The following is a 19564-nucleotide window of genomic DNA, read 5'->3' as shown; positions in this document are numbered from 1 at the left end:
TAAAACGTCCACGTGTTCACACGTTGTCCCACACACCACAAACACAGGCAGTGGACAACAACACAGGCAGGCGGTGAACCTCAGGAACATCCGAGCACGAGGAGTTCCTCGGCATGAGCCTCAACCACCCACGGGGCCAGGCGGTGCCACCGGATGGAACTTGTTTCTTACACAGGCAGCCGACACGGGGAGTATGTGTGTGTACTGAACTTTTTTCGCACCGTACGTAGCCAACCACGCTAATCGGAGGTGTCGGGGGGGGGCAGGACAACAAACTAAACACAAAAAAGCAGTGCTAAAGAAATTAACTTTCATAGCTCCAGTGGCTTCCTAATATCGCAAGGAAGAGCGTTCCAGACGGCCGCAGAAGCGCGTCTGAAAGCGCGCGATGCAGTGGCCACCGTCTTTTGTTCGATGACCAGTCAGCTGATCCTACTGCTGCTGCTGTTGTTGTTGTGAGGGATGCACACACGAGGGCACAGCAGCAGCTGCTGCTGCTGTTGTTGTTGTTGTGAGGGATGCATACACGAGGGCACAGCAGCAGCAGCTGCTGCTGTTACTCCACTGGTGGCCGTACCCTGGTTGCAGGTTTTGCCGGTGAAGCCCGGCTGGCACTTGCACTTGCTGGGCCCCACGCACTCTCCGTGCTTGCATCCCAGCTCGCAGATCGCTACACGGGGGGGTTGGGGGGGGTACGGAATCGGGGCCACAGCAACAGGGCAGAGGAGACAAAGAGTGTCGGTAGAGGCCACGGTTCACGCAGAGACCCACCACTCTGTAACAGTGCACAGCAAACACGTGAGGTGAGCTCGGCCGATGCTTTCACGGTGTTATTCCTTCGTTTTAGTAACTAGTCTTGATCATAACGTACGCTTTCAGGAGTGTTTCATTATATTGCCTGGGTACATTGCTTTCTTGTTATAAACCAGGTGTATTGCATGTTATCTATTCATGAGGTGCCCCGAGACAGTTGTATTCGCGTGGAGCGCGTGCGATGTAGATGAAGTTTGACCGGTTAGCGCTTCCCTGGTGGTTGGGAGGGAGCCGAGTCGCATCACACGCAACCCAAAGCGAAGCTCCCAACGACACGAATCGAGACTTCTTTCCACACCGTTGCGTGCGTCTCGTTATATTTCGAGGCACGCGCACGTGACACGCTCGTGGCGTAGCGGGCACAGACACACGCGGGTCCGTGACTTTGGGAAAGGCAGTCACGTTCTGTTTTACCGGCACGCCGCTATTCGTCAGACAATGATTATACTTGATATGCAGGCCGGTGTCAATCCATTGCTGGATGAATGTCTCCCCACGTTGTGCCAGTCACGGTGGTTGTTTGGTCATACTTCACCGCGCTGGTCAGTGTCGCTTGGTGAAGGGGAGAGGCCCTGGGTCGGTTCCGATGTCACTTTCTCGTGGTTGTGAGTCGAGTTTATAGCGCGGTGCCCTCACCACTACGCCACCACTCCCCACTATTCGTAAGGGACAATAAGCCATAGATGTTTGCATGTCTTCTTACCACATTCAAGTTGGCGCAGACGTGACGCGGGTAGCACCTGACAATAGCGGTTGCTGTTTCGAACGCTTTAACACAAGCAAGGACCCGGCAAAACGCAACGCAGACCCAACACTTGCAGCCGCAGAGCCACGTGGTGTCAATGACCGTGGCCGCGCGAGGGGCGAACGCTCGCGCTGACCCCGCGGGGCGGTGGGCACCACGCGGGGTGGTGGGCACCCCGTGGGGCGGCGCTGCCTAAGAAACCCAGAGTGTTGTATGAGCAAGGAGACCACAGGTGACAAGTTGGGAGGGCTAAAAGCATCGGCAATTTGGTGTTTTCATACTCGTGCTTCTCAGAGTGGACACACAGAGACATGTGAGCTCAGAGGATCTCACGTGGGAACTTGGCAAAAGAGCTCACGTTCACTTTTCGTTGTATTATCACGAGACACGGGCACAAGCGGGCGGGCGCTGGACGAGGAAGGGACTTTGCGAATGATTAGGTTACGGGAACACATCACTCTCGTTCTAACGAGCGCAGGTGCCACGCACACACGCACGCACGCACGCCCAGGGGACCCGGGCAGCCGTTGTCTCGGTGGCGCATCCACGCAACTCGACAGCGAGCTCGCCCCGGGGCTAACCGGGTGGGCAGCGAGCGCGAGGCGGAGCGTCGCAACGTGGAGCCCTGGACGGCTCCGGGGCGTCGAGTCGCGAGGGGGGCTAGGTGGGCGAGAGGGCCTTGATCTCCGTCATCTCTGGGATGCGGCTAAAAGGGGACCGGTGGGAGGCTGCGGCCGCTCGGTGCGTCCACCGGCGGCGCGGGTGGACGGCGTGACGAGGCGGCGCTGCCTCCCTCGCGGTGCCGGCGAGAGGTGGCGCCCGCAGGTGGTGGCCATGGAGGCCACGTCGGGCCCTGCGCCCAGCGGGGCCCGACGCCACCCAGCCGCTCATCCTGGCTGTGGATTTCATTGCGATGGATTTCATTGCCCGCAAGTAACTTTGCCTTTTGTAATCGCTGGTGAGCAACAATATTGATGGAAAGATGGCCTTCATTGATTGTCAGGAAGAAAAAAAACGCTCCGTTGGTAATAAAATACCATATTTCTGCAATCTAAGTCAACATGCACTTTAAACCAAAACACTATTGCAAGAACAAACTTCAGAAACCTGTGCTATAATGATCCCAACGCACACCTGCTGAAACAACACACAGACTAATCCTTCCACACAGACACCATCTGTGCACCCAGGGTGTTAATGCAGCGTCAAAACTCGACGTCGGCAGGCGTGAAGGCAGAGATTGAGTGTCGTGCAACAACAGTCCACGGAACATTTATTTTCAATTCTAGATTTGAAGCTTTCGTGACTGCAAGGTTTTTTCGGTAAAGTCACGTAGGTAAAAAAGTAAAATTTATAAAAGTTTTGTATTTTACTTTTATTCATTTTAATTTTTTACCTACGTGACATTACCCAAAAAACCTAACAATATTTATTTTCAAACTTGAGCATTCTCACCTGATAAATAGTTTTACCCGAGGAGAGGTGAGACGCGGAGCGATGCCACGCGGAGACGTTGTAGCGACTGAGCGCGGGGTCACATCGCTGGAAGGGGTGACGGCCGACAGACGAGACTTGTGACCGAATGGCAGCCAAAGAAAAGAAAGCCCCACGTGGAGGAGGAAGAATGCGATCGGCTGAGATCGCTATTTACTATCACAACTATTTTTATTTTACTATCACGACTGTTTTTACTTTACCAGGTAAGGCCCACTGAGCTATGTAGCTCTTTTTCAGAAGCGACCCAGCCACAAATTTAAGTTTAACGAAGTGACTGATTACGTGGAATTTTATAGCGGCCAAATTCCCTAAACGCATGTTTCTAAATGTGGAGGGGAAAACTAGAGGGTCCAAAGAAAAATCCACGCGACCACGGGAAGACCATGCAAACTGCAAATATACGGGCGTCAGTTTTGGGATCGAACCCACGACCTGCTATTTTCCAGGCGAGGCAGTTAACATCTCGCCTCGATGGCGTCTCAGCTCACACACAGGGGCACGATGGATTGTAGGGGCACGATGGATTGTAGCATCTCAGGAGGATGAATGAAGGTGACAGCTTGGAGAGGCCTTCATCCAGCAGTGGCTAGAACATAGCTGGTGATGCTGATGATGAACAGGTGACTTGTTCAGCATACCAATGAGGTCATCATAATGGTGGCTCTTGCCAGGCCACGTGGCCAACTTTGTAAAACAGTTCAAAAATGTCTGCGATAAGCTCACGTGGACCTAAATGTAGTGAACTTAATTAATTTAATAATGAGGCACGGTCAAATAAACCCCACAGCCAGCAATAAATAGACACATTATTTGGAATTATTATTTATACTGTACATATAACCGCAATGTATTTGGAAAGTATTTATCACAATACAAGATACCTTATCAACGGACTGTGCATTATTAACATTTATATTTGGAGAAGTTTCATTCACGAGCCTTAAATCAGCTCGGCGTGTCTCAACGCAGAGCATTAACAAAATGTACCAACACATCCCTTTGATGCTTATCTGCAAAGAACAAATATATCTTCTAGCACGTTACTAATGTACGCACTATACACACGCGCGCGCACAACGCGCACTGCACATGCTTGTGCTCAAACATAAAAAGAAAAAATAGACCGCTGGGCTGAGGTGGGGGAGGGTTTTGAGGTGTGGTGTTTGGGAAGCCCTGGGCTAGGGTTACGGGGTGAGCGTTGTTACAATGTCCGCCGGCGTTGTTGGGAGCGCGACACTGATGTAACGCCATCGGCGTGGGTGGGAACCAGAGCCCGGTATGAGCGGAACGGGCAGCAGACACCTCCGGATGGGTGTGAGGGGGCCCAACAGATGTCTCCAAATCGCTGGCTCACTTTGGGATGGTCGGCCTCCCAGCTATGAACTAATGTCCACTTTATCGAAGTTGGCATGCTTTGGTCATTCCCCACTGGAATCACCAGGTGGCTGCGAGTATTGAATAATTGACTCCATGCACACTGGCTCAATGGCAAACACTCTACGGTATACTCTATGCAGCCCCGCTTTCTATATATATAAAAGAGTAACAGATAGCGGGCTGCACGTGTTTTCTATCGGCTTTAGTGTTACATGCTGCAGGCGCAACATTTGTTGATTCACTGACGATTGGGATCATGTATTTTTCAGTTTCATCATGAGACCTAAGCTGGGTTATGACACGAATAGTCACATATATATATCTCTCTACTAGATTATCCCGGTTTTTTTAGTTTGGTCCGCACAAAAAATGGCCTGCAGGGTTTACTCAAAGTGGAATGGTTAGCCTAAAGTTATAAAACGTCATCATTACAATTAACATCAGCTACTCACGAAGTCGGTCACAATTATCTATTTTTCATTCATTACGAAAACATAATCGTGCACATTAATAATCACGAAGTGTGTGCACCAAAGTGTGTACACACGCACCCACGTGCCAGGTGCACACACGCACGTTCACACACACACGCACACACACAAAAGATCCCCCGTATAGCCTTAACAGACTGTAGGGGCAAGTGCTGTTAGCGAGCACCTATGAAGGCCGGAATGGTACACGAGGGGGTGGGTGGCCAGCACCACGCCCGACCGCCTTTGTCTCCCCAGTGGCGATTTTACACACCGCACCAGGTACTCATTTCAGGTTAAGTCGACCTAGGGGAGGCCCAGGACCTGTTCAGATAATCGTCACTGGTGTTGGCCGTGAGCGAGAAATCGAACCCGGGTCGCCGGGTTCATAGCGCAGCGCGCTAACCGCTACACCACCGCTCCCCACCACGCACACACACGCACGTACACACACGCACACACACGTTCACACACGCACACACGTACACACATACACACGCACACACGTACACACACACGCACGCAAGGCCACTTACAATCTGGGCTACTGGATTAGCGCTGATTCTGTTTGTCTCCCCTCAACTCAACCTGGATAACAACACGGGCGCTTTGTGAGCATTCCTGAATGCTATCCTCGGTCCTGCCAATGGCCCCATTACACCCACCATTACCTTGAAGAATTAGCCACAGGTTTTTTTTTTGAAAGCCCAAAAGGTCCCCTGTTGCACGTTCCAAAATGAAAGCAATGATCTTACGCAGCTTAAGCAGAGCCCTTTGCCATGGCAGCAGGGACACTCGACAACAAAAAGGCGCTTCAATCGTCTTAGCAGCGGAAATTGTCCGTGCCACTCAGAGAGCCGTCGTGTACAGCACGAAGCAAAATAAATTCCTCCTGCAGCATTAATTTAAATAAAAAGGCATATTGTGTTTGACCGTGAGAACAAGATGAATTTTCATTTTTTTAGGTGTCTTTCTTTCACGAAAAAACATTAAACAGTGATGGACCACGCAGATTAGAACTGCCGACAAAGAAGTGAGTGTGTCGCTAAATGGCTTTGCTTCGTACCGTGAAGCAAGCAGACGGATATTTTAACGACGGCTTCTGGAAAGTTGGCAGTGCAAAAAGTTGCCAGGCAAGCGGCTGAGCGAGATTGTTTAGGCGCTCGTGTGCCACTCCTCAAATTGGAGCTTGCCAAACGTGGAAGAGAATTCAAAACACGTTCTGTTTTTCATTTGCAGCGAGAGATTTCATAGGTTTAATCATGTTCAAGTGATGGGAGCGTCTTGTGATAATGACAATGACCTGCTGCGTGACTGGGCAGGCGATGCTTGTGAGTTCATGCTTGCTTCGCAAGCTCGGCTTTCCTATGGGCACCTTTGTTCGCCCATGCATGCATACGAGGAATGGATTAAACATTCAACATACGCCTTTCCTGCATGAGATGATAAAAATGTCAGATAAGTTTTCCTGGGAAAATATATGCAAGCGTAAAATGAGGGTTCATTCCGCCAAACATTTGCGATTCACTCCCCAACTGGCAAGCCTCCGAACCACTCCGTTATGTCACCGTGCCAAAAAGAGTCGCATGAATGGCATTTTACAACTTACAACCGTGTCAACGGAAAACTGACATGGGGTTTACTGAATACGTACAGAGCTTGTGGTAAATTCACTCGATAAGGGATCACCTGTAGTATGTTTAAATCAAAAAACATTTAAAAATTCTGAATAAATACTGCGCACAGGCAAACACGACAGGTCGGTGTATGGAGCCTCTGATGTACGCCTGGCATTGATAAAATCCCGAGCAAACTTGACAGGTAAAATCGATTCACCTTCTGATCTGTCAAGCAGGCGTGAAGACTGGATGTACAACAAAGCGAACCGGTATTTTAGGAATCTGACAGCTGCTTAAACACATTATTTTTTTGGAAGAATTTTTTTCTGCACCACTTAACCAGTTATGTAAGCGGATAATACTACAGTATAAACCAAGAAACAAACATTCACGTTATTTTGATGTTCTTTGTTTAAAAAATATACAGAGTATAAGTATGGCGTTCCTATTAATAGGAGAGGTTGTGTTTTACAACAATCACGTGAAGAGAACTGCAATGTGAAAGTCACCGCAGTGTTTCCTCTTTTAGACGATCATGCAGTGGTAACCATCGCTAGTTATGTTTATAACTGCCACACCTCCGATTAGCACGGTTGGCTACGTACGGTGCGAAAGAAGTTCAACGTACATTCGTATGGTTTCAGACAATGACTGGATAGTACAGTCAACATATAAAATATTCTATACAATCTGAAATATGATTAAAATATGCAGCCATTTAGCAATCCACTGTTGGATGAAGGCCTTCCGATGCTGTGTTGGTCATGGGTTTTGTTTTCCCATACTTCACCGCACTCATCCCATCATCCTATCAGGGTCGATAAATTGTGCACCACTTAGTCAGAATCAACAGTGGCCCTCTTATTGTGAGACTTTCTCTGCACGAGAAACTAAATATGTCCACCTCTTCACCGATGGGCACTGAGCGTCGTGGTGAATTATGGTCGAAAAAGAAACATGACTGAAACATTGAGGCAAGGCCTCACCCCAGCAGTGGACTGAAAATGGCCGTGCGTGCATTGTTCAGACTCTACATACCACAGCACTGCATTTGGATATTGTTTATCAAAACACAACATACCTTATACTATAATTATTCTACAGTGTGTTTTCTATTGGCCTGTGTATGTTGTAATTAAACGTGTGATTGTTTAAGATGCCCTATCAATGCTTAACCCCTATTCTAAGTGGCACTTTATTGAGGTCCACCAGAGCTAGGCAGAAGTTCTTTGTGTGTGTGTATTTGTACTTGGTTTGTGTGTGTCTCTCTCTCTGTGTGTGTGTATGGGTGTGACTGCCCCTTCAAAATTTACTGATCCTGTACGGTCGAACTTGTTTTCACTGCCCTGCATTACGCCCAGGAGGATGTGACTATTCTCAAGTCTTGAAGGTTTAGGCTGCCCAATCCAACTGTCACACCACAAAAAGACCTAACACGGGAGCCAGAATACGATGCACAATTCGAAAAAAACCCACCCCGAGTCACACACACCACGATGTACAGTAGCGTTCAAGGCATCCTATGAACCCCACTATGTACAGTATTACCACATTCTCCAGAGTATAGGATGCACCCCCCCCCCCCCTCGTAGTTTGAAGCAAAAGTTGGGGGCATGACTTACACTACCATTGGTGTGTATGTGTGTGACCAGATTTGCACGACTTTATTGGCACTCGCCAAAAGCTTGTGGTGGGTTTTACTTTCCTGAGGGTCTGGTAATCCAGAGAATATGGCCTTACACAGAAGTCCCACACCTGCAGCGTGGACCGCGTGTGGCATGTTGTCGATTATCACGATCGCTTGGGGAGCAGCGCTGGCGGCAATGCAGCACATTCATCCCCATGCTTCAGCACTGGCCACAGTGTGTGCAACAGACACTTGTATTTACAATCGGAAGGACAGGACGCGTCGCTAGAAGGGAGGATGGCCGATGGACAAGCGTGGTGACAGAACGTCAGTCAAGGGAAGGAATGCACCGGAGAGAGCGCGACCGCCGCGGAGACGGAGCGACGACATCAGTTGACGTGGAGATGACGGATTGTGGCATCGCGGGATTGTTCGGGATGGTGACGGCATGGGGGGGGGGGGGCATTCATCCAGCTACAGATAGACCATGGCCACAGGTGATAAAGATGATGATGATGAGACCCCCACCACGAGCTTTGTCCCAATATCCAGGGCTTAATTTCAGCCAGATCTGCCCGGATCAGTGACCAGGGAGATCTTTCCGCACCTGCCACACCGCATCCAGCGCAGCTACTCGTTTACGTGTCTACCCCAGTCGACCACACAATACTCAGAGAGATATTAAGCACTGCCAGTCGCTCTTGAGTTACAGTTGAGGGTGCATGGAAGGCAACATCTGTTGAAGTTTAATGTCCCCCCACCCCCCCCTGAGCATTCCTTTGGGTGCAGTGCTGTGCAAGGTCATCATCGTCGTCGTCGTCGTCACACTCACGCTGGCAGGTGCCCCTCTCCGTCCAGTGCCAACCGTAGCAGCAGTCGAGGCGCGTGCCGAAGCGGCACACCCCGGGATGGCTGCCTGCCGGGATCCCGTAGGGAGCACGGGGCCCCACGATCAGCTGGTGGTAGTGGCGGTACCTGCTCGCACGACACACACGCGCGCATCGTCCCCGATTAGCGGGACACGCGCTGCTGGAGGGGCAGATGTTTGGTTGCGGTGAGGCAACGCCAGAGGTGGAGTAACAACCAGAGGCGTGCCGCGGATCCAGTTCAGGTTGATGGAGGCGCTCTGTCTCGGGGTTTTGTAATAGCGGGTGACATGAGCAGGCGATCCATTGATGAGAGCAACAGCAAAGCGGAGGTGATGTCAACGCAGCCACGGGTGCAGGGCTATCGCCAGACCTGTTCTACTGGGAGGCCCGTGTGGGATTCTTTGGCAGGAAAACCTGAACTGGAGCTACGGGACGCCACGGGAGTGAGCTTCGTTGTCTCCGCACTGGAGATTGCGGAGCCGGTCACTCCACCACGCACCCCGTTCGTTAAAGCCGGGGCGACTCAGGGCAGCCGTAGGCCAGGCCGAGATGGTGTTGGTGCATGGCCAGGAATCCAGCCCTGGGTCATTGGGATCAGAGGCTGATCCAGAAACTTCCCAAGGTGGCGGGGGGGGGGGCAGGTCTGAAAATATCCCCAAAAAATAAACACGACTCTAAATTGATCAAATTAATAAATAAAAACATTTAAATATTTTCTTTGGTAAATATCAATAGAATAGTGAATGTTCACAGTCTGTGGATGGGGCAATGCCCCCCCCCCCGTCTTTCTTCGCTGCTCCACCGAGGTCGCTGCACGGCTGCGTCCACCACACTGCGGTGCCACCACAACTTGCACATTCAGAAACAAGTTTTCTTAAACAAGGTTTCTGAAACTAAGTTTCCGCGCTGTAGCTGTGAGGACCCGTGCTATAATAGATCACCGGCTGCGCGCGGGCATAGTGCGCGCTACACGTGTATGCGTGATGTCCCAAGATGGGATTGCTCGGTGCTCCAGTGACTGAGTCGCGAGCTATAAAAACTAAGAATAGCGCTGGCTCGCATCGTTGTGTACGTTAGACGCACGACGCGGCAGCCTCGTCATCCCCGAACACATTCCCTTTGTGGGCCCTCATCTGCATTCCCATTCACACGCTAATGGTGCATTCATAATCAGCTGTGCGAGGCGAGCCGTGCAAACCAGCCCTGCGTGTGTGTCGGTCGGTGTTCCTACGGACTACATCGGAAGGGAATTGTTTTGGGGTTAAGTCAAAAGTTGTCTCCACTTAGGTGAAGGTGTCTTATTCACGTTTTACAAAGGTTCGTGCTTGCACTGTCTGCATGATGCTCTTCTTTGGCACACGCACGGAGCCCGCCGGAGGTGTTCATTGTGTGTGGGTGGGATGCTTCCCCGGGGTTGCCACACGGGGCCCTGCAACCCAGAGGGTCGCCAGTTTGAGTCACCACCCCCACCCCCAGCCCGCCACCGTCCACCCATCAGTGGCATGTGAATACCGCAGGCCGCGCGTGGTGGGGTGACGCGTGGGTAATACCCCACACATTCAGAGACATCGAACAGCGTAGCAGAGTCGGCCACGTGCCCCCCTCTCTCGAAGGGGCTACCCAGAGCGGCCCCGACTGCCAGCAGTGGCGTGAGCAAGCGATTGCAGGGCTGCGCCTTGTATGTCGAATAAGCCATTCACATTCAGCGTAAACTCATAATTTTATACTTAGTTTTAAATGAGCGTATTGTGCTATTAACATCAAATGCAGGCAGACCCTCGGATGTAACGCAGTCAACGTGGGTTTGTAAAGTAGGCGAATGTGTGAAGAGAGCCCGTTAGGTTATCTAGAATTAGGCTCGAATTAGGTAATCTAGAGTTAGGTTATCTAGAGTTAGGTAATCTAGAATTAGGTTATCCAGAGTTAACACACCGAGACACGGACAGCATGCTTCTGTATGGGGTTATTCCAGCTGCCTCGTGCACAGCTGACTGAAGAGTATTTGGCTTAATTCGATGTTCCGGGGCGAATGCGATGCTCTTGGGATGTACATCACAATGACCATTGTCATTGATGTTGATGATGATGATGGGATCAAGACGTGGCAGCAACTGTGACTCCAACGTTCCCACGTTCGTTAACAACTCACGTGGCGATAAAGTTGATGGGCACTGGGCACCGAACAGAAAAGTGAACACATTTGTTTGAACCAGTGTGTACAAATACTCTTGTGTGCAATGGTTTCCACTTCTCAAAACCTGTAAAATGCAGATCATGCGCCTGCAAAGAATGCTAAAGGATGTGTTTTTATATTTATACAGTAGATCTCCAACGCAGCACTCGGTCGCTTGATTTTCATGAACAATTTAAGGCGTTAAAAACGAACACGTCTCGCTAACTAGTACAGCGTACGTGAAGTGTGTCTTGTCAACCGCGTTGTCCTGCCAAGTTGCCATGCCCCAAGCCTTGAAACTCTGAGTGGTGCGTGCGTCTGGGTGGGGTGTGGGTGGTGTGTGCGTGTGGGTGGTGTGTGTGTCTGGGTGGTGTGTGGGTGGTATGTGCGTGTGGGTGGTGTGTGTGTCTGGGTGGTGTGTACGTGTGGGTGGTGTGTGTGTCTGAGTGGTGTGTGTGTCTGGGTGGTGTGTGGGTGGTGTGTGCGTCTGGGTGGTGTGTGTGTCTGGGTGGTGTGTGTGTCTGGGTGGTGTGTGGGTGGTGTGTGGGTGGTGTGTGCGTGTGGGTGGTGTGTGTGTCTGGGTGGTGTGTGGGTGGTGTGTGCGTGTGGGTGGTGTGTGTGTCTGGGTGGTGTGTGGGTAGTGTGTGCGTGTGGGTGGTGTGTGTGTCTGGGTGGTGTGTGGGTGGTGTGTGCGTGTGGGTGGTGTGTGTGTCTGGGTGGTGTGTGGGTGGTGTGTGTGTCTGGGTGGTGTGTGGGTGGTGTGTGTGTCTGAGTGATGTGTGTGTCTGGGTGGTGTGTGGGTGGTGTGTGTGTCTGGGTGGTGTGTGCTCTGTGCTCGCTGCTATTGATGATTAATGGTGACGCTGTTTCGTGATGGTGACGCTGTTTCGTGATGGTGCATGGGACAATTGTTAAAGAGCAGAGATGCGCAATAACAGCGTCACTGGGCATATACAAAACACTTCAAAACACTCGCGAAACACGCAGCAGCTAACAAGGTTGACTGCACGGGCTTCTGCGAGTCTAGATGTGTGCAGGACGAGTGGATCGGGTGGTGCTTGAATATGCGGTGGAGCGGGGGGGGCACAGCGGTTCGCGCACGACACCACGAACCCGCCGCATCCCAGTTGGATTCTCGGTCACGGATAACATCAGTGGCGAGTGACCTCTGAAGCGGCCACGGGTGCCTCCTTCACCATCCCGCACTTTGCGCTGTGCAGTGAAGTGGGGTCAAAACATTCCCCCTGGACTGACACAGCGAGGGGGGGGGGGTCTATCATCCAGCAGTGGATGGCAGAAGAGGTCGCCTGCGATGTCGTCGACAGGCTACAGAGTGGAGGGGCCAGGTCGAGATGGTCCAGCACTCGCTCTGATGAGAGACCAGTCATCTCCTTGTCGCTCTGCTATCGCTACTGCCATGGTTAGCGTTCGTGTTCACTACACACAGTGATCACTGCTCCTGTTTAGAGGACTCGGTCTGCCGAACTCACTGTTTCATCTCATCCACAGTGTGTTCTAGCATCACGCTGCAGGTCACAACTCACTCACCCACTCACTCACCCACTCGAACACACTCACCACACAGAAGGTCACAATACACTCACACACTCTCACACACTCACCACAATGAGGGCCACAACACACACTCTCACACTCACCACACAGGTCACAACACACACTCACACTCACCCACTCGAACACACTCACCACTCTGTTTTCCCCCAAAACTCTTATAACAGTCTTGCTCACGTATAAAAAAACAAAACAAATACGCGTCATAACTTTCATCTACTGCAACTTTGATTGTGCCGTTTGACGTGGCCTGTGTACAGCAGCTGCTGCTGCTGCGTGTTAAACATCTCGTGGGTGAGACACACTCCTGCACCTGCCCACCTGACGATGCACCACAAGCTCATTGTCCCAGTAGATGTGCCGAATAGATGATTTCATTCCTGGCGTATTATTGTTATTATTGCTGCTGCATTCCCCGCAGCCCCGATGAGCACGGTTGGCTACGTACTTTGCGAAAAAAGTTCAACATACAAAGACACAAATGCCTTGTTGTTTCATAATATAATATACTATTAAATTGTATACACCTAAATACTATTAACATAAAGAAGGTCACTGTTGTATGTGTAGAATATACAACATCGCATGTGCTGATAATATTAATATCAATGAAACAGTACAGTGTACCGACCTAAAATGCATATATTTTTCTAAGTCCGAAGCACTAATCGCACAGCGAGCCCGAATTGTAGTTTTGACTGAAATCAATGAGAAGCGCTGAAGTAAAGTTATCGTTAAGGAGTCTCAAGACTCATTCAAGACGGGCCTGCGGTGGAGTGATTGGGCAATCGCATCCACGTTTGGTATATGGGAGGTAACCAGGGCCCCCTGAGAAAGCCCATGCACACACTCCACACAGATAGATACAATCATTCGTTGCTATACTACCTTTTTACGGTCAACTCACAGCCAAGCCAACAACATCGGGGCATTACCAAGCAATCTAGCTCCGATCAAAGTGCAATTACTTACCAAGCTCACACCTGCTTGGCTTGAGGTCTTACGAGATTGGGTGCATTCAAGGTGATATCTTCGTATGCCAAATCAAACAATATCTCGTTTCAAAACAAAACTGCCCATCACGTATAACATGTACACGACATTCATGTGCATCACGTGTGACTCAGGTGGAGGGTATAAGGAGGGGATATTCTTCAATACACGAGTTTTACTAGGCATGTTTAAACCACATTTTCATAACCCTGTGAGCAGTTCGCTTGCTAATCATGAACATCGGAGTTAACATCTCGCCACGGTGGCTAGGAGATGTTAACTACCTCGCCTGGTGCACAGGAGGTCGTGGGTTCGATCCCGACCACGACGCCTGCTGCTGTGTATTTGGAGTTTGGGTGTCTTTCTCCGGGTCCTCCAGTTTTCCCCTCCACATTTAGAATCAACATCACGCGTTTTGAGTATTTGTCTGATGTATAAATGTCCACGTGATAAGCCACTATGCTGAGCGATCATTTGTGACCAGGTCGCTTCTGGGAAAGAGCTACACAGCTCGGTGAAGCTTACCTGGTCAAATAAAAGTACTGTAGCCTATAGCGTAGTGTGCATAGCTTAGCTTAGAAAGTGACTAAAGTTCGAAAGTGGAACTGGTGCATTCGTCACGCGAGTGCACGCGTTCCTGCATCCAACACAAGCCATGCGGCTGCTGATGTCAAGAAGACACGCACCAGTACAGCACAGGGAATGAAGGGTTCTCGTTGGAGACACGCTGCTGTGCCGAGTGTATTTGTGTCCCACGCACGAGCTGCATGCTTCGGTTGATTCGTCAAAAGAACAAAAAACACTTAAAAGTGACGGCCTCCATAGGTTCTCGCAAACGGCACTTGTCCCAAAGTATGTCAAGGCTATACGGGGGATCTCTGTCTTTGTATACGTTATGCATAACCTGCACGGCGTGCGCTACAGCAGGTGGTGAATGCGCGTACGTCTGCGAGTGTGCGTGTAGCATCTCCCCTAGGTCAACTCAGCCTCAAGTGATGTGTAAACATCAACACTGGGGAGACAAAGGCGGCCGGGCGTGGTATTGGCCAACCACCAGCCCCTCGTGTGCCGTGCCGGCCTTCATAGGCGCTCGCAAACAACACCTGCCCGAACAGTCTGTGAAGAGGCGACACGGGGTACCTTTGCCTCCGATATCGCAGCAGGTGAGTGAGTTGGGCCCATACCTGCTTAGGCTTTGGTGCTGTCCACTGGTCGGCAGTGTCCACAGGCAACTAATGCCCAGCAGCAGCAGCAGGAGTGGTGGAGGGGTCATTGTGTCCACTGCTGTGCCACAGCGCCGGGCAGAGGGGAGCCAGGGAGAGAGAGCGCCCAGTCGAGATGTCTTCAACACGCCAGACAGCCCAGCAGTGAGCTTGTCAAAGTTGTTGTTGTTTGCACAACCTTCAGAGTAATCGCAAGTACCGTAGAAGAGTATTTGTTCTTATGAAATGCAATCCCGCGTGGGTGACGAAGCCAACTCCCCGTAAGCAGCTTACACGCACTCGGCTGCCCGTTTATATCGGAGAGGAAAGTTGACAAGACTCGGAAAAAGTCCACCCCCCACCACCTCCACCGCACGCAGTGAAGCCCACGCGACCGCTGAGCTGTGCGTGAGCGCCCCGTGTGTGTGTGCGGCTCCAGCCAGGGCGACGCGACAGCGCCTCCCTCGCACCCCCCTCCCTCTCGCTCTCCCGGTCACCCGCACCGCCCGCCCGCCTCGCCTGCTCTTGGGTTGTTTTTCCACATCCACCCACGCACTCACCGACTCACTCGTCCACCCACCCACTTACCCGTCCACTCGCCCACTCACCGACTCACTCGTCCACCCACCCACTCGCCCACTCACCCACTCGCCCACTCACCCAACCACCCACTCACCCGTCCACTCACCCACTCGCCCGTCCACCCACCCGTCCACTCACCGACTCACTCGTCCACCCACCCACTCGCCCACTCACTCACCCACTCGCCCGTCCACTCGCCCACTCACCCACCCACCCGCCCACTCACCCACCCACCCGCCCACTCACCCACCCACCCGCCCATCCACTCACCCACTCGCCCGTCCACTCACCCACTCACTCGTCCACTCACCCACTCACCCGTCCAATCACCCACTCACCCATCCACTCACCCACTCACCCACCCACCCACTCCCCCGTCCACCCACCCGTCCACTCACCGACTCACTCGTCCACCCACCCACTCACCCACCCACTCACCCATCCACTCACCCACTCACCCGTCCATCCACCCACTCACCCGTCCACCCACCCACTCGCCCGTCCACCCACCCACTCGCCCGTCCACCCACCCACTCGCCCGTCCACCCGCCCACTCGCCCGTCCACTCGCCCACTCACCCACCCACCCGCCCACTCACCCACTCACCCATCCACTCACCCACTCGCCCGTCCACTCACCCACTCACTCGTCCACTCACCCACTCACCCGTCCAATCACCCACTCACCCATCCACTCACCCACTCACCCACCCACCCACTCACCCACCCACCCACTCCCCCGTCCACCCACCCGTCCACTCACCGACTCACTCGTCCACCCACCCACTCACCCACCCACTCACCCACCCACTCACCCATCCACTCACCCACTCACCAGTCCACCCACCCACTCACCCACCCACTCACCCACCCACTCACCCGTCCACCCACCCCAGTGACTCACGTCAGGTGCTCACCACTCCGAGAGGAGGAAGGCGCGTGCAGACAGCGCCCACACAGCGCCTCTCTTTCGTTCGACTTTACTTTGATTCGTTTTCCCGGATGATCCCGTTCAGCCAGTTGCCAACCCGGCCTATTTTACAAGGGGGGCCCGTGGTGCGTGAACGCAGAAGCAGCAGCAGAAACGCAAATAAAATACAAACACATCAATATCGCAGAGAACGAGTACGGAGTTCTCAAGGAACACTTCACAACTAACAAACGATATATTTAACGGTCGTAAACTAAACCCACGATAACCGTAAAACAGCAGCAATGTAACGTGAGTGCAAGAGGCGCCAGAAAGAGTTAGGGACAGATACGAACTCGCTCTATATTTTCGTCTTCACACCGTTCCTCTATCCCTCTCCCGTTCTAGATTTGAAGCTTTCGTGACTGCAAGGATTCATATTCTTAGGTTTTTTCGGTAAAGTCACGTAAGTAAAACATCAAAATTAATAAAAAATAAAATAAAAATCACGACGTTTCGGAGGCAACACAAGTCTCCGTCATCAGGTGGGACCGTCACAGCCAGATTAGCTGCAGCTAAACGTCGTGATTTTTCTTTTATTTTATTTTTATTAATTTTGATGTTTTACCTACGTGACTTTACCTAAAAAACCTAAGAAAATGAACCCTCTCCCGTGCTCTGCTACAGGCGGCTACACCTGCAGGACTGACGCGATACAGAAGGGCCTGGAGCTGAGTGGACTTGCCGATGACCGGCAGCAGCAGCAGTGTCACGATCGGCCTTTGTGGAGGAGGTTCGTGAAGGATGCTGCCGGGGAGATGGAGGCAGTCGCCCTCCAGCAACAGCGGAGGGCTGAGGAGTCACGCTCACAACAACGAGCGGAACGCCGGGCCGATAAAACGCAGAAAGTTGGCACAGTGGGGAGCGCAGTTGGTGCATTTGCCAGTCACCTCAGTACACCCATGGCACCTGGATCAGCTTCGTGACCTCCTGCCAGCGGGCATTCGACACTTCACGTGGCCTCAAAGTGAACCTAGCCTGGCACAAGCGCCGTAGTGATGTCACCGCCACTTAGTGGCGAACGGCGGTTGTTGGTTTGGTGTTAAGGAAGGACGAGGCAGAGCTGGCGATGGTGCGGATGCTTCATGGTTGTGTTTTATGACAGACGAAGGTCATCCAAGATTTCTCGATCTCACTGCAGTTGCGCTCTCTCCCTCTCTCGCCAATGCTCTCCGAGTCATCCATTTGCTTGCTCAAGAATAGAGGATAATTGATAAAGTCTGCACAGACGCACAACACAAAGACCCCCCCCCCCCTCATATAGCGTTTAACATACTTCTGTTCGCGAGCACCTATGAAGGCTGGCACAGCACAGCCACTTGTACACGCGCATGCAAAATCAGGTGTCAACCCCACAGCTGAGCAGGTGTGCTGCTGTTAGGGAAGGGCAGAGCGAGCAAAGGTGGAGATGTTTACCGTTTGTCTATTACACTTTGAAAGTACAACTGGGTTTATTCCATGACTACATACCAGATATTTCACTTTTCAGTAGCACGCGAAGTGGTAAAACTAGGTCGGTATTTTCAGAAGGTATATTACTCGACATGACAAAGAATTGGAAGATAACCCTTGCGAAATGTTCATACAGCGGTTATCACAAATGTTCTCTTTTGTTGGCCATACAGAATTTTTTCACTCAGGGTTTGCCACCAAACTCCGCACCGGCTCATGTCCAAGAGCAGACTTGCGCACATACAAGAGAGTGTGTGTCTGCTTAAGTTTGTTACGCCCTAAATGGAACACTTTAGCATCTGCAAATATACAAACTTGCACGCTATGGTACATTGTAAACCGTCAAAATCACTGCATCAGGCTCTTGCCCATGACACAAGTTGTGTTAGTTTAACAGGCCACACTTTAGTGGTGATACTCGGTGAAGACACAACATTACATATGTTCCCAAGTACAAATCTGGAAGGCCCATTGGCGAATTGATTCAACATTAACCAACCACTGACATTTTTTTATTGACACATCTAGTAACAGTGTATAAATGGCAATATTTACTAGTGCAAATGTTGGTCATGAACATAAATAACAACAAAGAGAATTGTTACAATTCACAACGTTAGTCCCTGCCACTAAGAGTGCGAGAGTGTTTCAGTTCACTTCTCGATTTTAATTTTGACTTAATTTCACCCAATAAATGATCTGACTTCTCAATTTGACCCAATACATTATCTGAAAAATAATATCTGCTATACAAAGTATTTTCCGCAAAATTAGCGAAAGGACTTTCGGCTTTTTCCAAAATGATAATTAGCTTTGTAACTGTGCACTGATTAATTAAAATAAACTTTGACGCTCACGTTAGGCGCACCTACTTGTGCACGACGATCAATTCACAAGCCACCAAATCTGTGTCGGGCGAATTAATACATGTCTCAGTAATTAGATACACCAAGTGACATCCCACATCTTGGTATGTGGTTGCAGGGACAGATGGTACGTATACAGATTTATGTGCCCCATCAAACACTGGTCAGACTAGTCTCTGACAACCACAGTCAGCCACCCCCAGGGCCCCCACTCAGAGCCCTCCCTCCTGCACAAGGGAGAGTGCCCCCGTCTTCCTCTCTCTCTCTCTCCCCGTGCGATGTCCACTCGGGCTGCCACTCAGGCGTGGAGAGTGAGAGGCTCTGCTTAATGGGCAGGCCTCGCTAACAAGGGCGCAGAAGCATGGCCATTGTCCAAGTGTGCGTGGCACTCGTGCACCAACAAGGTAATCCTGCACGGTGCTACTGTGGTTCAGCGACTCGGGGATAAGCAGCTACAAACACTGCGAGCACCCTCTTTGGGGTTTAGTGGAAATTCCTTTGAAGTTTTACACTAACGAGAGAACGTTTGTTATCCGCGACCCTATTACCTATTACTAGATGGTCCATGAAAAAACCCCGTCACCCGTGGCACTATTGTTGCTATGATCCGTGATTATCCACAAACCTTTCCCATGGATGAGTGGAGTCACTTTGCAGTTCACCCCGCCACTAATAGGATCCGTGATATTGGTGGGCCACGCTACCGCAGATCACAGGAGATCTGTGTAGACTGCAGAG

General features: G+C 51.1%; 1 protein-coding gene across 1 annotated transcript in view; it reads right to left on the bottom strand.

Annotated features, from left to right (window-relative positions):
- Positions 1 to 15376, bottom strand: part of NPNT (nephronectin) — a 43879-nt gene extending 28503 nt beyond the window's left edge. Inside the window, exons 1-3 of the mRNA XM_078865128.1 lie at positions 14940 to 15376; positions 8981 to 9123; positions 578 to 670 (exon numbers count right to left, since the gene is read on the bottom strand). Of these exons, the coding sequence (XP_078721254.1) occupies positions 578 to 670; positions 8981 to 9123; positions 14940 to 15028 (325 nt within the window). The 5' untranslated portion in view covers positions 15029 to 15376. The remainder of the gene's footprint in view (positions 1 to 577; positions 671 to 8980; positions 9124 to 14939) is intronic.
- Between the last annotated feature and the right edge of the window lie 4188 nt (positions 15377 to 19564).

This window comes from Lampetra fluviatilis, chromosome 19 (assembly GCF_964198595.1).
Source record: "Lampetra fluviatilis chromosome 19, kcLamFluv1.1, whole genome shotgun sequence".
Classification (NCBI taxonomy): domain Eukaryota; kingdom Metazoa; phylum Chordata; class Hyperoartia; order Petromyzontiformes; family Petromyzontidae; genus Lampetra; species Lampetra fluviatilis.
Note: the sequence above shows the minus strand (reverse complement) of the source record. Positions and strands in the feature narration are given on the sequence as shown.